Genomic DNA, 19169 nt, shown 5'->3' on the forward strand with positions numbered 1-19169 from the left:
ATATACAAAGTCACGTCAAGTTGATGGCAGCTTGAATATATGAACATTTGCTTCTAGTAAAAGGTTAATAATTACTTTGAACCTTTGAGGACTGAAAGACTGACTGTATTTTTTCTTAAGAGAGGGACAGACAGCTGTGTTTGCTGTGATATTTTTAAGTACATTAATGTAGGCTCCGATCACTCGGCCCTGCTTGACCTATTTTTGGCTCGGGCCGGCCATTGTTCTATTTTTGTACCCTGTGGGCCATGCTGTTGTTGATTCACATGCAAATGAGTTATCACCAGCTATAGCCAACTTTACTGAGAGAGACAGAGAGTGAGAGAGGAAGCACAGGAGGCAGATGCAGAGAGGAAAAGGCAGATATAGCAGGACACAGGACAGGGCTGACATTTCCTCAGTCTCAGGAACACTTCACCTTTTCTTTTACTATCATTTTTGAAATTCAGACACATCTGACTTTTCTTTTTTTATTTTTATTGATTGCAAGAGGAAAGCTTGCACAGATCTCCTGTTGCACCTGCTGTCAGGGTACATTGGCTTAGAGACAAGGTAGACCTGACACTGGCAGCTCCTTGCTACTGCCAGAGCTTGGATAGAGAGAGGAGAGAAGCATCCAGGGTACTTAGCACAGTAAATATGTGTATAAAAATGGAATAATTGTCAAAGTGTATCACTGCCTCCTCCCCCTGTGGAGGAGTTAAGCCTGCTGAAGGGTCCCTTCCATACAGAAGAGTGATGAAGCTTTCATGTGTCTGAACTACAGAGTGATTGGAATATGCTGCAGACAATTTATGAGAGTGAATCATGTTTTTCCTCAGATGGGGTCTCTGGAAGAGAGAAGCTCCTGGCACAGCACAGAATGCACAGCATGATCAGTCCAGGTAAGAGGTTACCCTGCATGGTGTCATAATACCCAGAAATTGTCATTAATAAGGACAACAAGCTGCTGTTTAATAAGGGCTTCCCTTAGCAGTACTGTTCCTTTTTATTCCCAGGATAGATAGTATATAATTTTTTTGCACTTTGGGATATTGGACAAGATACATAGTTAAATTTTAAACATTTAAAAACAATGTATATGTGTGCTTGTATACATATATAAATGTTATTGGCAATTATACTATATGTGCAGGTATGTATATATGTATCAGTGCAGAATTGGAAGCATTACCCAGTCATATTAAAAAGATACATATATAGATGCTCTATATTTTTGTTTGTATGTATACTTGATATGCATCTTTCATCAGTCCTTGTACGCATTTACAGTATGTAAAGTATGTGGATAGCATTGATATATATAATCTTACTCATACTACATTATATTCTTGTATCATCATATCTACACCTATTAATAGAATGCTACCTTTGTATGTAGCCTGCAGGGATCATGAATTAATTGAAACACGACTGTTCCCAGAGAAAAGACCCATGAACGTGATCAGTGATATGTATTGTATAAGGTCTAGGAGCTGTCCTTATATCATATACAGTTTTATTGTAAATTGAATTGTATTAGATCAATGGGGCAGCAGCTCAGTCTTTAAATACAAAGTGAATATCAATACTAGTTAACATGGTAAGTCATTAATAAGCTCTGTCAGGTTTAGACACTTTTGCTATGGGATGCATTGGAGTAGTATTTGGCACAGATAACCCATGGGCTATTTGAATACGAGGAGGACTGCCAGGCCTAGTATTTAAATAATCAGTCTGCCCAAAACAGATATTTTAGTTCTGGCCAGATACCGGCCGGTTCAGTTCTGCACTGGCTTCTTGTATCTCTTGTGGATTCTGTCAGCAAGATATCTTCACCTGGGTCCTTATGCCTGCCAACCTGTTGCAGCTGTTATGTCTCTCTCCTTTATTTAAATTACATTTTGGACAATACCACAGATTAAACTAGAGTCTGTGAAAGATCTTTACTGATGTCCAATATGATTTTAAAATTCTGCATGTTGTTAGCACAACATGTGTAAATCTTAGAGATCAGTTGTAATTCTTCAGTAATATTATCAGACACAATACTGTAGGTTGCTGCTTTTTGCATATCATATATGTACGCAAATAAAGAACACTGGATTTGGATTGTTACGTAAATAAGATTTCATTTTGTTACAATAGCCCATAATATTCTAAGTAGAAATATATCTGAGGATATGCAGGTGTCACAAAACCAACCTCTCACTACTGGGACCAACTGCAACATTTTCTGAAACCTGGCCATTAAAAAAATGGCTCACCAAACTTTTATTTTCTCTCTTCTATTTTCTAAAAAGGAAAGAATAAAGTTTGTACCTGTTTGCATAGATTTTGTTAAATTATTTCTTCCTACAGAAGTCCTAAATGGTTCCAAACTTATAAAACTGAGCAGTGCTTGAACTGGGCACTGTAGATGCAAGCGGTGGCCACCCAGCAGACGTTGCAGGTGTGCAAGTAGTCTACCTAAAAACTATTTTTATGTACAGTCATGTGCATAGCTTCAGATAAGAATGTGTGTCTGATACATTAGTGATATAAAGGAATAATCCATTCTCACAGGTGACTTATAGTCAAGAGACAAACATCTAGTGATTCCTCCTAATATGTAACTGTCTCTGTTAACAAAGCAGATAGAATGTAAAGTGTGGTTAGACCAAAGCTAATGTTTATAAAACATCCTTATGATAAACTAGTTTTAGTTTTCTGTTTGATAACAGGGTGTGTCATGTTTGCAATCAACCTTCTGAGGGTTTTTATTTTATTAGCTTTTGTTTAGGCAGGAAGTGGTCTTTGTCATTGTCATTTAAACATACAAATTCATAAGCAGAATGAGTTAGAGGATGAGAAGCATGCTACCACAACTTTGTAGAAGGAAGCCTTTGGTTCCTAGAAGTGGCAACAGCAAAGTATGCAGGTAAAACTTGCACATTTGTTACCAAACCGATCATCTGAATGCAAGGGAGCTGAGAGCTATATGAGCTGGACCATGAGTTTATGGCAGTGCATTTGTTTTTATTTAGGAGCACTTACATTTTTAGAAGAACAATATGTAAAAGTAAAATATATCAATGGGGATGGATATTTTGGTGACAGATGTTTGAGTTTGTAGAAATGTCCTTATTTTCCTCCTTTTTTTGTTGCATGTCCAAAGTCCCAGACAAGAACTAAATGAAAATCTCCTCAACAGATTACAGGCAGAAAAAAAATGAAATGGTTTTTACTTCTAGCAATTCCCTTTTTCAGGGGTGTTCAGCTCCGGTATTTCAGGGTCATATATAGGCCATAATTTTCATACAAACTAATGCTTTTTCTTACTTTTTGTAAAGCAGAACCTATTAAGTTTACTAATGTCTGTTAGAAAAATACAAAATATTGTGTGCAGATTCTTAAACTCTTGCTATAAGTCTAGCTATGACCTCCAATAAACCTGTATAGCATTCTACCCAGTCTATCCAACCAGTTCGACTCAAATAGTTGTCATTTGTTTGGAGAAAAGGTACAGTTGTCAATTTTAGAGAGGTTTTAAAAAAAAGAAAACCTTGTCATGTTGTACCCAGCATTTCAACTGCTTTATTGTAGTTTTATTTTTTCATATAGTAGATCTGTTTGTGTAGACATTGTTGATAAATGGTAGAGAGTTAATTTCTTGGGGTGAAAAATGTAAGTTTGAACTTTGTGTACTTTCTGCTATGTTTTGATTATCATCAAACTGTATGTATATAGCTCCAACATATTGTGCAGCGCTGTACATTAAATAGGGGTTGCAAATGACAGACTGATGTCTTGAGGAAGACAATGAGTAGAGATAGACAGCTCTTCCCACTTACTCATTATAAGAACTAGAGCATCCAAACCTAATACTTCAAATCTTTTGTAATGTTTCAAATGTCCATGTAGTCTTTTTAATTTTTTGCTTTTATGAAAAAATACCTTTGATCATTCTTTGTTCAGGTGCTTGTTGACATCACTCTTTGCCTTTTTCCAGTTGTGCTCCATCATTGCTGTATTGCTTTCAATAAATGTTGTGGCTGTTTTAACACACTTTGATTAGACATTGCCCATTGTGGTCACCATCAGGAAACCCAGCAGAGAATCGTTATTTAGCCATTGCTAAAGTGCATGCATGCAGAATGATAATGGGTGCAGAGAGTCACTTGAAATTAGCTGCACTGAGATGTAATTAGTTATCAGGGTTTACATCTACAAAATGCCGACATCTCCCAACATGAAGTAAAAACTGAAAATGATACCATAGTAATGCATAATTTAGCAGGTAGTCATATACTTCCAAAATGCAATCTTGGAGTCGTGTTACATACGCTAAGTCAGTGCTGTCCAACTTCAGTTCTTGAGGGCTGGAAACTGCAAACATTTTTGGTATTTCTCTAACAGACAGTAGCAAATTAAGTATAGGTTGGCCTAAAAAGAGTAAAAAAAATGACTGTATTAAAACACCGAACTTGTGTGTGGCCCTCAAATACTGGAGCTAAACCATTGCACTAGGCCATTTCCTACATTTTATTATCAAATAAGTCTAAAATCATTAAAAAAATATTTATAACTTTTGAAGCCAGTGTGTTTATTATATCTATAGCTGTTGCAGAGGACAGTGTCACTGTTGGATTAGATGTTTTATCTGTGGTCTGTGCCATTGCATTTAACAAATACAATATTTCAATTTGGGTACGTTTAAAAAAACTCCATGGTTTCTTTGGCTTAACCATCTTGTTCTCTCTTTGTTAATATGAACATTTGTTGCACAATCTGGGTGATGCTGATGGAATTGTCTGTTCCAACATTAAATTTGATCCTCTCATTACTAGAAAATTCTAATCCCATCATCTGTTGGAGCTCACTATATGAGATTCCACTGTGCTTGTTATTGCTCTCGTTGTCTGCCAACTAGATGAGAGCATTTGAAGATGAGACTAGGTGCCACTGCCTCTGTGTAAGGCTCCGAGAGATGTCATTGTTTATATTAGCTCTATCAAGTTGGGGGAAAGTGGAGTTTAGAGCCGTGTTTCATATGCATGGACAATCAATACAATATCAATATCAATCAATCAATCAATCAGTTGTGGCCTTCTAACTCACAGTGATCATAGCGATTTCTGTGATTATAAACGTTTTCTCTTTGCTAAACTTCTGGCAATCTGTCCAAAGATTCATTCAAAATCTGTACTGTTAGTGCCAGTTAAATATGACACTTTTTGTTACACTTTTTTCAATGATTAATATAGAAGGATACCTGTTTTACGTGGAATATGCAGAATGCAATTACCTATTGCAATTTCCATTGCCAGAATGCAGAAATTTCACATTTTACAGAATGTCATTTCTAATTCGCCACTTTCATTTCTACAACTTTTTGTTGCTTAACTGTCATGCAGATTCATTGGCTTTAGTACTTTGTGAGTGATTGACTAGAACATCTCTGCTAATTAGGAGTTCTTCACCCCTTAGTGTACTGAAGCCAAGGAAAACCAGGAAACTAGCATCGGAAAAAGGGAAGATGGACAATGTGGGCTCCCATATTGTTCACTTTCCCATACTGTGTAGTAAAGTTACATAAGTACATATTTATGTCTGAATAACAAGTCTTCTAGTATTTATATTGCCTAACATATTCACTAACTGATGTGTAGCCAAGAAGAGATCATGATTATCATTAGGTGAATGGGTCACAGTTCAATTATTATAGTCTGTTTTTGGAGGCTTAATATTTGAAGCTTTTGTGTTTATGGATTGTTTTAATCTTGTGTTGATGTAACTCATTTCGAAGGACACCCCAACACATTAAAGCAACACACCTGCATTGTACTACATTGCGTTAAACCCCCCTACTGCAGTAATGCAATGTACATTAACATAACGTATTAGTACACTTGGCTTTACCATACCGCATTGATCTAAATGGACAACTTTACTATTTAGTAGTGTCTGATTACTGATTAATTTTTTTATTTTTAATTGTTGTATCAGGCATTTTGTGTGTTGTAAGGTTTTGTAAGTGCATCAATAAAAATTATGTAAAGTTCTACTGTAAGCTACTAAAGATATATTCTATGCTATTTTGTTTCAACTCATTGTGATCAGAATCCCAAGATTCATTTCCAAAAACGAATCTCCTGTTGATATATTACTTTTCATACAGGATGATTTGTTAGTATATTTAGATTTATGCCATAGAAAAATCATCTCATGGTTTGCCTGGAGCGACACAATTGATATTTGAAGTGTGCATTTCTGATAGAGAACTTTTAGAAAGTGTATTTCCTACGTCATACGCCTTAGGACTCAGTTAGTCAGTTATTAGGTATTTTTATATTGACTATATAAGCATGATTTTGGTCACTTCTACAACTGTACATATGAGCTTTGGGAGCAATGTCAAAAATACATATATATTTTATTTGTCTTGTTCATTTCTCATTTTTCTTTTTTGAAATGCATAAATGCATTATTAAAACTATTAAATAAAATAGTTATGGGTTTTCCTTAATCTATCCGGAGCTCTTTTAAGTCCCTATAAACTTAGCCCAAAGAAGACTTGCTGGATCATTCTTAAAGGCTTCTTTATCAACTATAAGACTATATTCAGAAAGTGCAATTGATCAACTTTGTGTGCTGCCTTTGAATCTTTAATCTTGAATCAGTCATGGGAAAAATAATATTTGTCTGGTTTTGCAAAGTCCAATGTAATTTCTGAATATCTTCTCTGGTGCTCAGATAAGCTCTTGGCTTATTATATGCTTAATACACATCTACTGTCCTGATGTTTTAGGGTCTGTATACACTTTAGATTTTCCTTGCCCAAAATGCTTGTTTGTGAATGACTCGTGCGAGAATCTGCAGGTGCCTACAGGTGTCCTTGATGTCGGTGAGAGGTTGTTAGTGATCTGCAGTGTTTGACTGCTAATGACTGTCGACCAACAATTGCTGTTGTTAGACTATTATATAACAACTCAGTGGGGCATCTCCTGCTTGTCAAACACTCTGTTCCCTCCTTATAGAACTGTACAGACCTTATATAAATGTACATGCTTTGCAGGGAGATGAACAGACTGATTCTACTGCAATCTTTTCTAAACTGTCACAAATTATGTGGACTGATAGTTTTTGATGACAGTAATTGCAGGTGTGTGCTAAGCATTACTCCTGTACCTGTCCACTGAAGAGCTTTCAGTATTTTTTTCATGTGGCAGCTCTCCTTGTTGCTTTTTCTGTAGTATATAATATAACATGTAAGAGGTAGAGCGTAATCCCTAATGTTTGTCACAACAGATGTGCAGACCCAACAATTTAAGTTTAGAATTCTCACTAAGTTTAGAATTCTCACTAATAGTTTGCTCAAGACATTCACAAGTGGTTTATCTAAATGAAATGTCCACTTTGGATGCACCGACTCTTTAAAAACATTGCCTATTGCTTTTTTATTGAATCATTTGCTTTTTTTTCGAATCTTTGTGAGTGCAGGATACCAATTTACTGTAAATGACCAATGCCCTCATAGATTGTTTCACTAAAACAGGGCAGGCTTGGGCGGTCCTGGTTATTCACCGCCCTAACCAAACATGTACAAGTCTAATTACAGCCAATTTCTAACATCCTACATGTGAAAATATAAGCACTTGTGACAGTAACTTTGATCAATAAACTCATCCTATTAATGTTCTGTGTAGAATAAAAATTCTAATTCTAACAATAATCAGCTAATGTATGATCTGTAGTTGCATGTTTAGGAGGCCTGTCCTGATAGCTTATTTTCTATGAATACTTATCATGCTTTTATTCTGCTTGTCTAATTTTTCCACTCTTATCAGGAAATTATTTTGTAACCTTCCACCAGACAACAAAGGACACTCACCCTTTGTTCAGTACTAGATTTTGCTTACTCATGTTCACTCCGTTCCTTGCAATCATCATTTTTAAAAATACAATAATTATTTTAAGTTACATCTTGTGATACAAAGAGAGGTCAGTTCCTTTTTTTTGTTGGTGTTGTCTGTTCTTTATGAATTGCAACAAAGTAAAAGATCTAACATATTTATGACATGTTTCTCTTAGGCTTTCTGTTTTTATCCATTCTTTGTGTAGGCATGAGAATAATGAACTATGTGACACCTTATTGTAATAGAACATTTAGAGTAGCTTTTTTTAGATAAACCAAAGAGTGTTTTTTTATTTATTTCTGTTCCTATTCTCATGAAACTTGTGATAGGGTCAAGCACCCAGTCCTGGCTGCATTTATTTAATTGGAACCAATAGTTTGTCAACTTTTGGTGCACAAACTAACACTGTTCTTATACTTATATTTATTTATATTTTCCTGAACCACTCCTGGTTTACACTAATTGCAAAAGGGGTAAAAAAGTTTCTAACTATCTAACTCTACTAATGATGTGGATATGCTGTGTGCCCGGTAACTATACAGAAAAATGCCACCCTTACCATTGCACATGCCTACTGTGGCTTGTGCTAATTATAAAGACATTTGCCCCTGTCTTGAAAGACAGACTGAAGTGACTTCAAATCCATAAAGAGCAGAAGCTTTGAAGCAGTAGACATGATTTGTCTTGGTGCTACTGATTTTGGTAGGATATTGTCAGATCAGCGAAGATGATTACTATCCAAAAATATAAAATGTTTTCATGGAGCTGACTAGTCCGTGCCATTCATTTAAAGCAGACTAATGTCCTTTACACATAAGCAGATCTCCTGTCAATTTGCAATACTGATGGGTCTGATCAGTTTTGTCAAAATCAAAAGATTGCACAAATGTGTACAACATTCTGCCCCTTTGGTTATAGATCACACCACGGAACAAGCTGATAGGTAGAAATTCATTGGTAAATGACATAGAGATGGACCCATCATTCTGCTGCTTCACCTTTCTTGTTCAAAAACAGGCTGAACAGGGACCAGTAAGTGTTGGAACGGAACTTCAGCAGAGATAAATCTCCTGTCCCTACCATACAGAGCTGTACTGTATAACAGAGCTGTGAAGACCACAGAATTATATTGACAGAAATCCAAAAACTTTGCTAAAACATCTCCCATATATTTATTTCACCTGTGTGTTTAGCTGTAAGTCGACTTTAAAGAACACATTTTATATATCTGTATATAATCGGTGGTTTATAACAAAATAAATATCTCGCTTAGACACAAAATGAAATTTCTTTATTCAGTTTTCATTTTGTGTTGCCATTGGCAGGTTTTTGACCTTTAATGTCTTCCAATACTTTCAGAAATCGTCCCATATGACATGGATGCAGTACCCAGGGCGAATTCATTATTGCAATTCAACTTTATTGTAGACCACACATTCTCAACCAAAGTTCCATGGAACCCCAAGGTTCCTCCTTGAGCAGTGTGCAGATCTCATGTCTATAATGACCACAGATATATTTTAACCCTGACAAACAATATAAGGGGACATTTTTCCACTGACCAACACCATGTAATGGGACACTTTTAAGGTCATTATTATTAATCATTTTATTTTTGGATCATTACTGTCTTATACAGCTGTGGGATGTTTTTTTTTTTTGTTGAATGATCAGCTCTGGGTGTCAGATACTCAAAGTGTCCATCTTCATTCTTTTATTTAAAACTTTCTGCTACTTACCAATTATTCTTATGCATGATGAGCTATATAATAGCTTTTAGCATGTGTTTTCTGACTTTTTAATATTTTCTAGGGGTTTCTCTGTGGTACAAAGGTTGAGAAAGAATAATCTAGATACTGACAACATGTATTACGTTGCTTTGACCAGTTAATTATTGCATCTCCACAATTTCTTTTTTAGGTAACAGAAAGCACAGACACTGTGTGTTCAGACATCATAGACTAAGCAAACATTAGCTTTTAGTTCTCATTTCCGTGACATTTTAAAGAATGAACTGAATTATAGTGAAAAGGGTTGGAGTATTTCATTAATTATGCAGGGCCAAGTGCTGTTACACAGTTTCTTACATCGTTTGGCATTTCCAAACACAATGATCTAGGAAAACTAACATGGAAGCAACAAATCAATACACACTACTCGATGGAAAATGACAAATTCTTTTCAAGGAAAGCTTGTTAAAGATTATTTCTAAATAAATTAAAGTGCAAGCAGCTTAGGCCTATGGATATCTTTAGCAGGCTGGCTCCCCTGGGTCAGCTATTCTTAGACAATTATTTTCATCTCATGCCATTGCACGTCTATGATTAGCCTCTTAGGTATTATCATGGCATCCAAACTACCTCCTAATATAACTGTACACCGGAATGATTATTTATAGCAGGCAGCCATTCTGTCATATTTGGTTTATTTGTGGCTGCTATGAAGAAAACCACAAATTCCTGCCTGCTACCAAAACAACCCTGATAAGATGCTTGGAGGGGGCATAATCGAGTTTAAATGTATGCATGGAATAGCTGAAACGCTTTATGTTTTCACATGTTTGAGAGAGAAGAAAGCCTCTTGGGCAATTTTGACTCCTCAGTGATCCACCTTGTCACATAGAATACAAATACGTGGGTGACATTAACAAGAGCCGACAACATACATTCTATTTTTAGCTGAATCGTTTCTGAATAATCTGCGGCCTCGGTTGGAAGATCACACAGATAGAAACATTTTAGCATAAAATCTTAAAATAGTTTACTGCTTTTGTTTAAAGTGTTTTGTTTTTTTCTAGATACAAAAATGCAATTTTAAACTAAGGTGTTCTTAAATAGCCATATATATTCAGTTAAAGCCCAACCCTCCCTACCACTGAGCTTTATTTAATAAACTATCCCATAGAGTTTTTTGTCTTACTTGTTAAAAAAAGATAAATTCACCTAAATCCTTTACTCAGGTTCCTTGCCAGTGATGTATTCAGGTACAGAAGAATACTGCTCCCGTGCCACAGATTGGCTGCACTGGCTGTTCCATGTAATTTTGTTTCTGGATGGATGATAGGGAACCTCACCCCTGGACAGATAATATTCATGGCAAAGTCATGTTGGTGGTATCATTGACAAGACACTTGGTAAACAGAGGTAGACAGTATCTTTAGCATCACATTTTTTAAGTGAGAAAAAATACCATAGAGGGTAAAAGGGGGACGAACCTTACCTTACCTATAAGGAAGGGGGTAAATATATTTCCTGCTGCCCTAACTACTCCATTAAAAAGAACGTACTTCTAAAACTGACGCTTCCAGGATTATCGCTCTCCTTTATCCTCACCCGTGCACTGTGGTTTCCCCCACTGACTCCAACCTCACTACCGGACACAGTGATAACATTTGGGTTGGCAGGCAAAACCATTGAGTGCACCAGGTTACTCCAAAGAAGTGCTATTTGTCGTAGTTATATTTCATTAGTCTAAGGACAGTTTTTGAGGGAAAGCCAAATAACCTATCTGCATGTTTTTGGAATGTGAAAGGAAACCCACACAGACAGAACATACAAACTTCTTGCAGATGGTGCCCTGGCTGAGATACGAACCTGTAACCTAATGCTGCAAAGGAGTGCTAACCACTGAGTTGACCATTCTGCCCACAAATGAGGAATTTGTTTTCCAATGGAGTGGCATTTTATTGGAGTGGGCAGTTAGAGAGGTATTTTTATGTGAGGAGATACATCTTCTTAAAAAGTAAATGGGCTAATGTATTTAGGTAATAATATTGCTACTTTAATACATTTGTAAAGAAGCAGTCTGGTAACCTAAACTGGTATAATGTTCAATTAGCTTGATGAAGTTGTATTTATTATAAAAAATAATATAATCATAAATAATACATAATATAAAAGTTAATACCAGCAAGAAGACGATAACACTTCTTGCATAAAAAACTTATCATAAAATTATGATTACAGAGCTTTCTGATTTATATATTTTTCCTTTACAAATGAGAAAACATAGAATGCTTCATTTGAATGAAAACAAATATTTTACTATTTGTGTGTTTATTTTTCAGTTTTTATTAAATTGTTATTACTCTTTTGGTAATAATTCTCTTATTGGGTCCCAGTAAATTTCTTTTTCTATTTAAATGTTAAGAACCCCTGTTCAAGCTCTATGCAGATATTTGATGTAAAAATAATGTAATTGTACCATAAACTGTAGAGCCATTTCATTCCATCTCAGGATGTTAGGCAGTATCCAAAGCATAACGTAACATGTTTTAGAAGTTATTTTGTTGCCATTCTACTGTTATTAATGGTAAATGTTTTTCAACCCCAAAATTTGGAAAACTCCCATACTTTAATTTCAGCCTAAAATTGTATTTATTAATCACAGGATAATACATGGATAATTATAACATTGGTTGATTGTTCACCAGTTGAGATTTTGAAATTTGCCTTACCAAGATGATTCACATTTTGCCATATAGAGACAATTTAAAAATAAAGTTGTTATTCTTGACGTGCACCATCATTAGGCACAAAGCCCAAAACTAATTATTGCTTTTTGTGTTACCAGAGTATTATTAGAAACATGGGAGTCAAATCAACTGAATTAATTAGGAAAAATAATATTGAAATCATCAACACGAATAAAGATATTCTCTGTGCAAATGGTAAATTTCAGTTTATCTCCCAATCTAGTTTGATACAATTGGGTATTACATTCAAAGTTTGTGTTTAGTTTTAATTGGCCAATGAAAAATAGATGAATGTAAACAGAGAATTCAAAAGTGACACTGATGGGAAGTGTATCAGCAGATTAGCGAAAAAAGCTGCCTGTGTTAAACGGGTCTGAGGACACAAAATGCCTCCCTATTTAATTTACAGCGCTGCATAATATGTTGGCACTATATCAATCCTGTTTAATAATAATAAAAATAATAATAATAATAATACTGTACAGAGTAGGAATGTATAACTTTGCAGATGACATGAATAGTCAAATGTCGTGACTGCAGACTTTGCCCCTGAAAAAAAAACACTGGACCAGTTAATCAGCAACACTTTAACTAAAACATATTGCTTTAATAATTATTAAAGCAAATTAAAAAAAAAATCTATTTTTATATTTCTACCAACCAGAAAGAGGGGTTTTGGCCTCAAAATGCTTTAAGTGAACTTAATCCAAAGTTTGCCCCCAGCTTCACCTCCCTGGCTTAAGGTTCTCTTGTTAAGACATTATTTTTAAATGTGCCTGGTACAGAAAAGGCAACAGTATAGCATGTCCACAGGAACAAGATGGAAGAGGAAATCTTCTAATGGGGGCACCTGTTTTTGTTACAAAGAGGTGATTTCCCCTTGATGTTGACAGATTTGCTCCATTATCCTTATGTGTCATTGGGACAAGAGTTTGAGGAAAATCCCAAACTCGGTCAAGAAAAAAAAAACACCTGGCAGAGGATTTACCATTCTTCTTTATTATATCCAAAGCTTAAAAAAATGTTTGACACTAGCTACATACACTGCCTGCCAAAAAAAAAGTTGTTGTTGGACCGCCTTTAGCTTTGATTGCAGCATGTCTTCGCCATAGTATTGTTTCAATAAGCTTGTGCAATGTCACAATTATTTCTTTTCAGAGTTGAATTCATTTTTTCACCATGATCTTGTATTTTTGATGAGAGAGTTGGACCGCTGTGTAAAGTCTTCTCCAGCACATCCCAAAAAATCATAATAGGGTTAAGAGGTTAAGGGGTGGCCAATCTATGTATAAAAAGACATCTCATGCTTCTTGAACTACTCTTTCACAATTTAAACCCAAAGAATCCTGAAATTGTAGCATACACCTGTGCCATCAGAAATAGGAAAACATCCATTGATGGAAAAACCTGGTCATTCAGTATATTCAGGTAGTCATCTGACCTCATTTTGGGCACATAACATGGCAGAATATTAACCTGACCAACTGAATCAATCCCAGATCATAACACTGCCCCACAGCCTTGGGGACTTTTTATTTGGCTGGGTTGTTTATTCGATTGTGTAAGCTTGTTGTGTATTTTTGACCCTTGCTGGATACATATCCTGGAGTTCTCCGTTAGCCAGTTTTCAACATTAGCAATACCATATTTGTTACAAATGAAGCCACGAGACAGAGACATGTTTCTTTTACCCACATCTGCTCAATATTTACTGCATTTAGTGAGTAAACATAAATACATATTCATACCAATGTACGTATATTGATCTACAGGATGCACCTAAAAACACTTAAATCATAGGAATTATTTGCATGATAAATCCAGACCATGCAATACAACTTTTGGCATATTCGTAAGATAGATGGGAACATCAGATGTGCATTTCCATCAGTTTACTACACTAGCTATAAATAAGTCATGAGGATTTCAGATTTGTAATTGGAAGCATTTAAAATTAATCATCATCTTAAATATATTCATTACATGCTACACTTACCCTTCAGCTGAATTATATTCTTATTTTTTTTCTACTCTTTGCCTGCACCAAAACATTAACCTGCTTCTTTTAACTTACTGGTATATCTATTCACTTGGGACTAAATCCTTATGCATGCAATGAAACGTGATATTTTTAGGTTCATGGGAATTACATGTAAGCCTTGTTAAGCTATAAACGTTCTATCCAGGTGTGCAGTGGCAGTGGCTGCGGGGATTAAAAAACTCAGGAGTTATAGGCAACATCTGAATTATTAAGACGGTGTCAATTCTAGAGCAATGGGGCTGCCATTTATATAACTATCCTAAAAATCAGGCAAAGGTTTTCTTTCTTTTCTGAGCACTGCACTTTACATCTAGGAATTTTAGTATTGTATCTTCCATAGGGATTAATATGTGTAGAAGAGAGTGTAAATACCAATGCAACAAACTTTCAAAGGTGTATGAGGTCAGAATCATGATAACTTCCTGAACATAGGTATGAACATGGCACCCACATATTATAGTGTCTAGAAATGGTGTTAGACTGGTTAGAGGTCTCTGGATCCAGGAAAGATAGGAGTTTCATAATTGTGTCCCAAGACCTCAGAGCCCAGTGATGGGACATGAGTCTTCAGAAAGTCTTGTGGTTGTTAAATATATGGGAGCAGAACATTATGGCAACTTGTAGAGACATGGACAATTATGACAATGCCTAGAGCAACCATTCAACCCTAGGGTTCCTCCAGTGGTTGTTAGGGGTTTCCTTGAGCGTTGGCTGACTGACCATCAATCACCATTCTATGGTGGCTGCATAGTTCTGGGTTCAACGACAGTGGGCTGAGCCATTAGGATGACTCCATTGATCATTTAGCTGTCTAGAAGTGTGACATTTTGATTTATTCTGTAAAGGGCATTGTTTGCCAATTATCACTGTAACCGGGCATTTATTCTACTGACCCGAAATAAAATCATTTAAATAGGGGCTCCCTGAGACCCAAAAATTTATTTCAAGGATTAAAGGTTTCGAAAGACAGACTGGGCTGGAAATTAGTTGCTTGTCATATGGTATACTGTTCTGTTGTGATTTAATTTGATTTTTGTTCAATGGTTTATTATATACAGCAATGCAAATTTTGATAACCAAACCCCTTCTTCCATACAAGTGTTACAAATTTGTCCACATTCAGATTGCAAAATCTTTTGTAGCTCTATTATGGCTAGTACATTTTGTATCAGCAGGACTTCCACTGGATTACATTCCTTCAGCCAAGAGTTGTTTGTTTAGCTGAGAAGATGACTTGGTTAACAGTGCCCAGCCTGTTCAGTTACTCAGTATCAAATTACTTTTACAGAAAAAAGAAAAAGTGGTAGAATTAAAATGTTTTGTTGTATTTATTCGAAGTTCTGGGCCATAGGCCCTGACCAATAGGTGGAATTGGTACATATGGCCACGTAGCCAACAGATGACATAAATGAAATTATTATTAATAGTAGATATCTGAGTGAAACATTAGTGCTTTTTAGCTAAGTTAATGCTGTCGAGTATAAATTACGCTCTATTTTCATAATTGATGTCAGTCACTTTAGTCATATGCAGTAGAATGGGCAAGGTTCTATAATTTTCATGTGTAACACAGAATATATATCTATTATGTCTTGTTACATGTACTTTTATATACAAAGAAAGTAGATTGATAATAGCCACTTGAGTGTATCATGCTGAGAACTTGCGTGTAACCCAGAATGATTGACTTTATGTAAGGAGATACTCTATAAAACCGAGGCTTTGTTCCACTGCTTTGACATGTCTGAAGCTCAGAATAAATTTCAGTTTCCTGCTTTAGCCTCAGCGCAGGCTTAAAATAGCTAAGAGAAATTACACTGAAAGCAGGGGACTTAAAGCATTCTCTTAATAAAGCTACAAGGTGACAAGTCCTTGTCACCTACAAGCTTTTTATTACTGCAGCACCAGAGGAATATACATATTGTTGTTGTGGGTATCAGTCATTACCAACATTAATTATGAGCAGTATAAACTAGCCAGTACTGTACGGAGAAGCCATAGGGCTGTTTAAAGGAAAAACCTACAGTACATAAAATACAAAGTGTTTATCAAGCAAGAAAAGCTTCTTACATAAAGGTTACCAGTATACATGTCGATGGTACTTATGAAAGTTGACCTGTTTTAATGAGGTCATGTCTTCCCATGGTATTTGTGGCTCAGTGATCTCTCTGAGAAAGTACTAAATACTGATTTCAGCTTTTTTTATAGGGTTACAGCTAGAATAACTCTCATACTACACCTTATTCATTTAGTGCTACTTTTTTAATACATTAAATTAATATGTCTCCTAGAGCAGTGGTCCCCAACCTTTTCCTTCCTACAGAACACTATATGCATGGATTCATGACCGTGCATGCGCGGGGAGCCATGTGTCACTCAGAGGGGAAGAAACTTCCCCCAGGGTGATGTCATGATGCCAGAACCCGCCCACTCTCCATGGAGAGTGGGCCGGTTGTGTCCGAAAACAACCTGCCCACCTCCATGAGCCTGTGATCCATACAGGGGACATGGTCTGTGGCTCTGGCCGTATGCCCCCCCCCCCCCTCAGCGGGGACCTTCTTCTGACTAGTTGGCGACCGCTGTCCTAGAGGAACAAACAGAGAAAAGTAACTAATGCTTTGTTATGTTCTGAATGTAATAAGAGCACACAGCTGGTAAATAAAGAGACATAAATGGTTGAGACTGTAGGAATGGTTGAGACTCTAGACTCTATATTGCACTTTCTTTTTGTGTACCTGCACCTAAATGCCTTTTTCAAACTTGTGGTAAACCACAACATTGTACCGCATGCTCAGCTGTGTACAGAAGCAGTGGGGAACCACTTTGTGTAAGCATTTGCAAGTGGTTGCATTGCATTGCAGGTGTAGTGGGGTTGCAGCATGGCTCCTGGAATCGGCTTGTTGCCTTTGGCCATGCAATTGAAGATGTGATGATCTAAGATGTGTTTTGCCACTCCTGAATCGTACAATTTCCAATTGCAATTCTGAAAGGAAACTAGCCATTGTGCTTGGGTTTGTGTGTGTGTGTGTTTTTTAATACAAACATTTCTTGGTTGACCTTCAAACAATAATTAATGAAATCTTTAATGCACATTTCCAATTGGGACCACAACATATGCATCCCACATGATTATTATATGTCAGCAAAAGTTAAGGAATTCTGTTTGCTGTGCAATGGCTTATATGAACCAACAACAGAAGAATGCCAGTTATGTTCATAGTGACTTTGTCTTCCTCATGTTCATCTACTATCATTACTTCAGGCCTTCTATCAGCTTCTATGTCCCAACATAAGAACACTGAGGTTATAAACCATTAGGAATCATTACTCGGAAATAGGAAAACCTAAAATAGAAAAAATGTAAACTAGTCTATTGATGTTCCTTTAAGTCTTAATTTCCCACTAATTCCTAGAAACTGTGAATCACATTTTAATGATATATTGCTGCCGAGTCTCTGACAACAGGTAATAAAGCATGACAGTATGGGAGACATCTAGATAACATGTTATTAGTTTTAATATTTCGTGTTGCACTACAATAAAATGATTTCAGGGAACAAATGCTGAAATGTTCCATTGTAAGGTACTAATAATTACCTTTCTGTGTCTTTTTTTGTCATTGTCAGTTTTTGTTGTTTTTGCTTCCACTTTTAAATGTTATCTTTATTTGGTTGTCACTGAAAGCCACATAAATAATAATCCATGCAAATGCAACCCCTGTTTGAGTTATTTTGTAGACTTACTATGGTAAATTTGGGTCCAAATCTTTTATTTTGAAACCTGTAATCCTAAAAACAGTAAACATGTTTTGCTCGTCGAAAATAGTTTCATCGAGTTTCATTTACCAAGAAATAATTATCTACAGTATATCACCCCATAATATATACCAAGGAAGAAAGCATGCTTGCAGTAGAACTGCCTTTTTCTGCAGTGGGCAGAATATTTAGGTCCACCTGTCCACTCATTTCGGGTAATCAATTTGGTTCATGGTGACTAATGACTATCTAGACCTCTCTGCTATCTTCCACTGATTGTATTGCCATGTCCCATCCCCACTCCCAACAGTTGTTCAAGGAACAGAAGTGAAGGGGCATGAGTCAGGTAACTGCATACTTGTAAGCCTTTTTAGATGAGAAAGAAAGAGACCTTTTAGCGCTAATCATGGTGGCAAAAAAACACTTCTGTCAAGAAAAATATATGTACCACTTTTCAAAATAACAAATGCAATAATTTAGATAAAAGGTTTAGAATATGATAACACTTTTGGAATATGTTTTTTAGAAGTGAATACAGTAGTACATCAGACAAAATTTAGGAACAATGGAGGAGGAAAGGGGCATGAAGAGATTTGGTTCCAGAAAAGTTGCAGTACCTCCAAATGAGGGAAAGTTTGGCGATATAGGTGGTTACAACAAAGGTGATTTGATTTTATATAGTGTTTCAGTTTCTTTAATTTAGTTTAATTTTGTTATTAATTTCTCTACTTTCATAACTATAGCACCATCTATTCACAATCCTGTCCAATGGGAGTCTTCTTATTGACCACTCGATGGACAAAATCAGGAGGTTGAGGCTTAGCAAAGTAAACACAGGATTATAAAAGCACAGAGAGGAAACTTTTGTCAGGAAGCATAAATATTTAAGACATGTAATAAATTAGGTATGAAATTAACTTAAAATGGAAATAAACTGAAAACAAAAAAAAAATCACACTTACCTTTAATCCGGCAGATCCCTCGATAACGCTGGTCCTTCCTGTGATCCAGTCCCGCGTTGT

The 19169-nt window shown here is 36.0% G+C and overlaps 1 protein-coding gene across 5 annotated transcripts in view; it reads left to right on the plus strand.

Moving 5' to 3' along the window:
- HDAC9 (histone deacetylase 9) overlaps positions 1 to 19169 on the plus strand; it is a 322976-nt gene that overhangs the window by 165909 nt on the left and 137898 nt on the right. The window contains exon 1 of one of the 5 annotated variants that reach the window (XM_072412535.1): positions 228 to 884. The exons of 1 other annotated variant lie outside the window; for it this stretch is intronic. In XM_072412535.1, the coding sequence (XP_072268636.1) occupies positions 779 to 884 (106 nt within the window). In that variant the 5' untranslated portion in view covers positions 228 to 778. Of the gene's footprint in view, positions 1 to 227; positions 885 to 19169 lie in introns of those variants that run through there. 3 more of the 5 variants (XM_072412537.1, XM_072412539.1, XM_072412540.1) reach the window with 3 other exon arrangements.

The sequence above is a fragment of the Pyxicephalus adspersus genome, chromosome 5 (genome assembly GCF_032062135.1).
Source record: "Pyxicephalus adspersus chromosome 5, UCB_Pads_2.0, whole genome shotgun sequence".
NCBI lineage: Eukaryota > Metazoa > Chordata > Amphibia > Anura > Pyxicephalidae > Pyxicephalus > Pyxicephalus adspersus.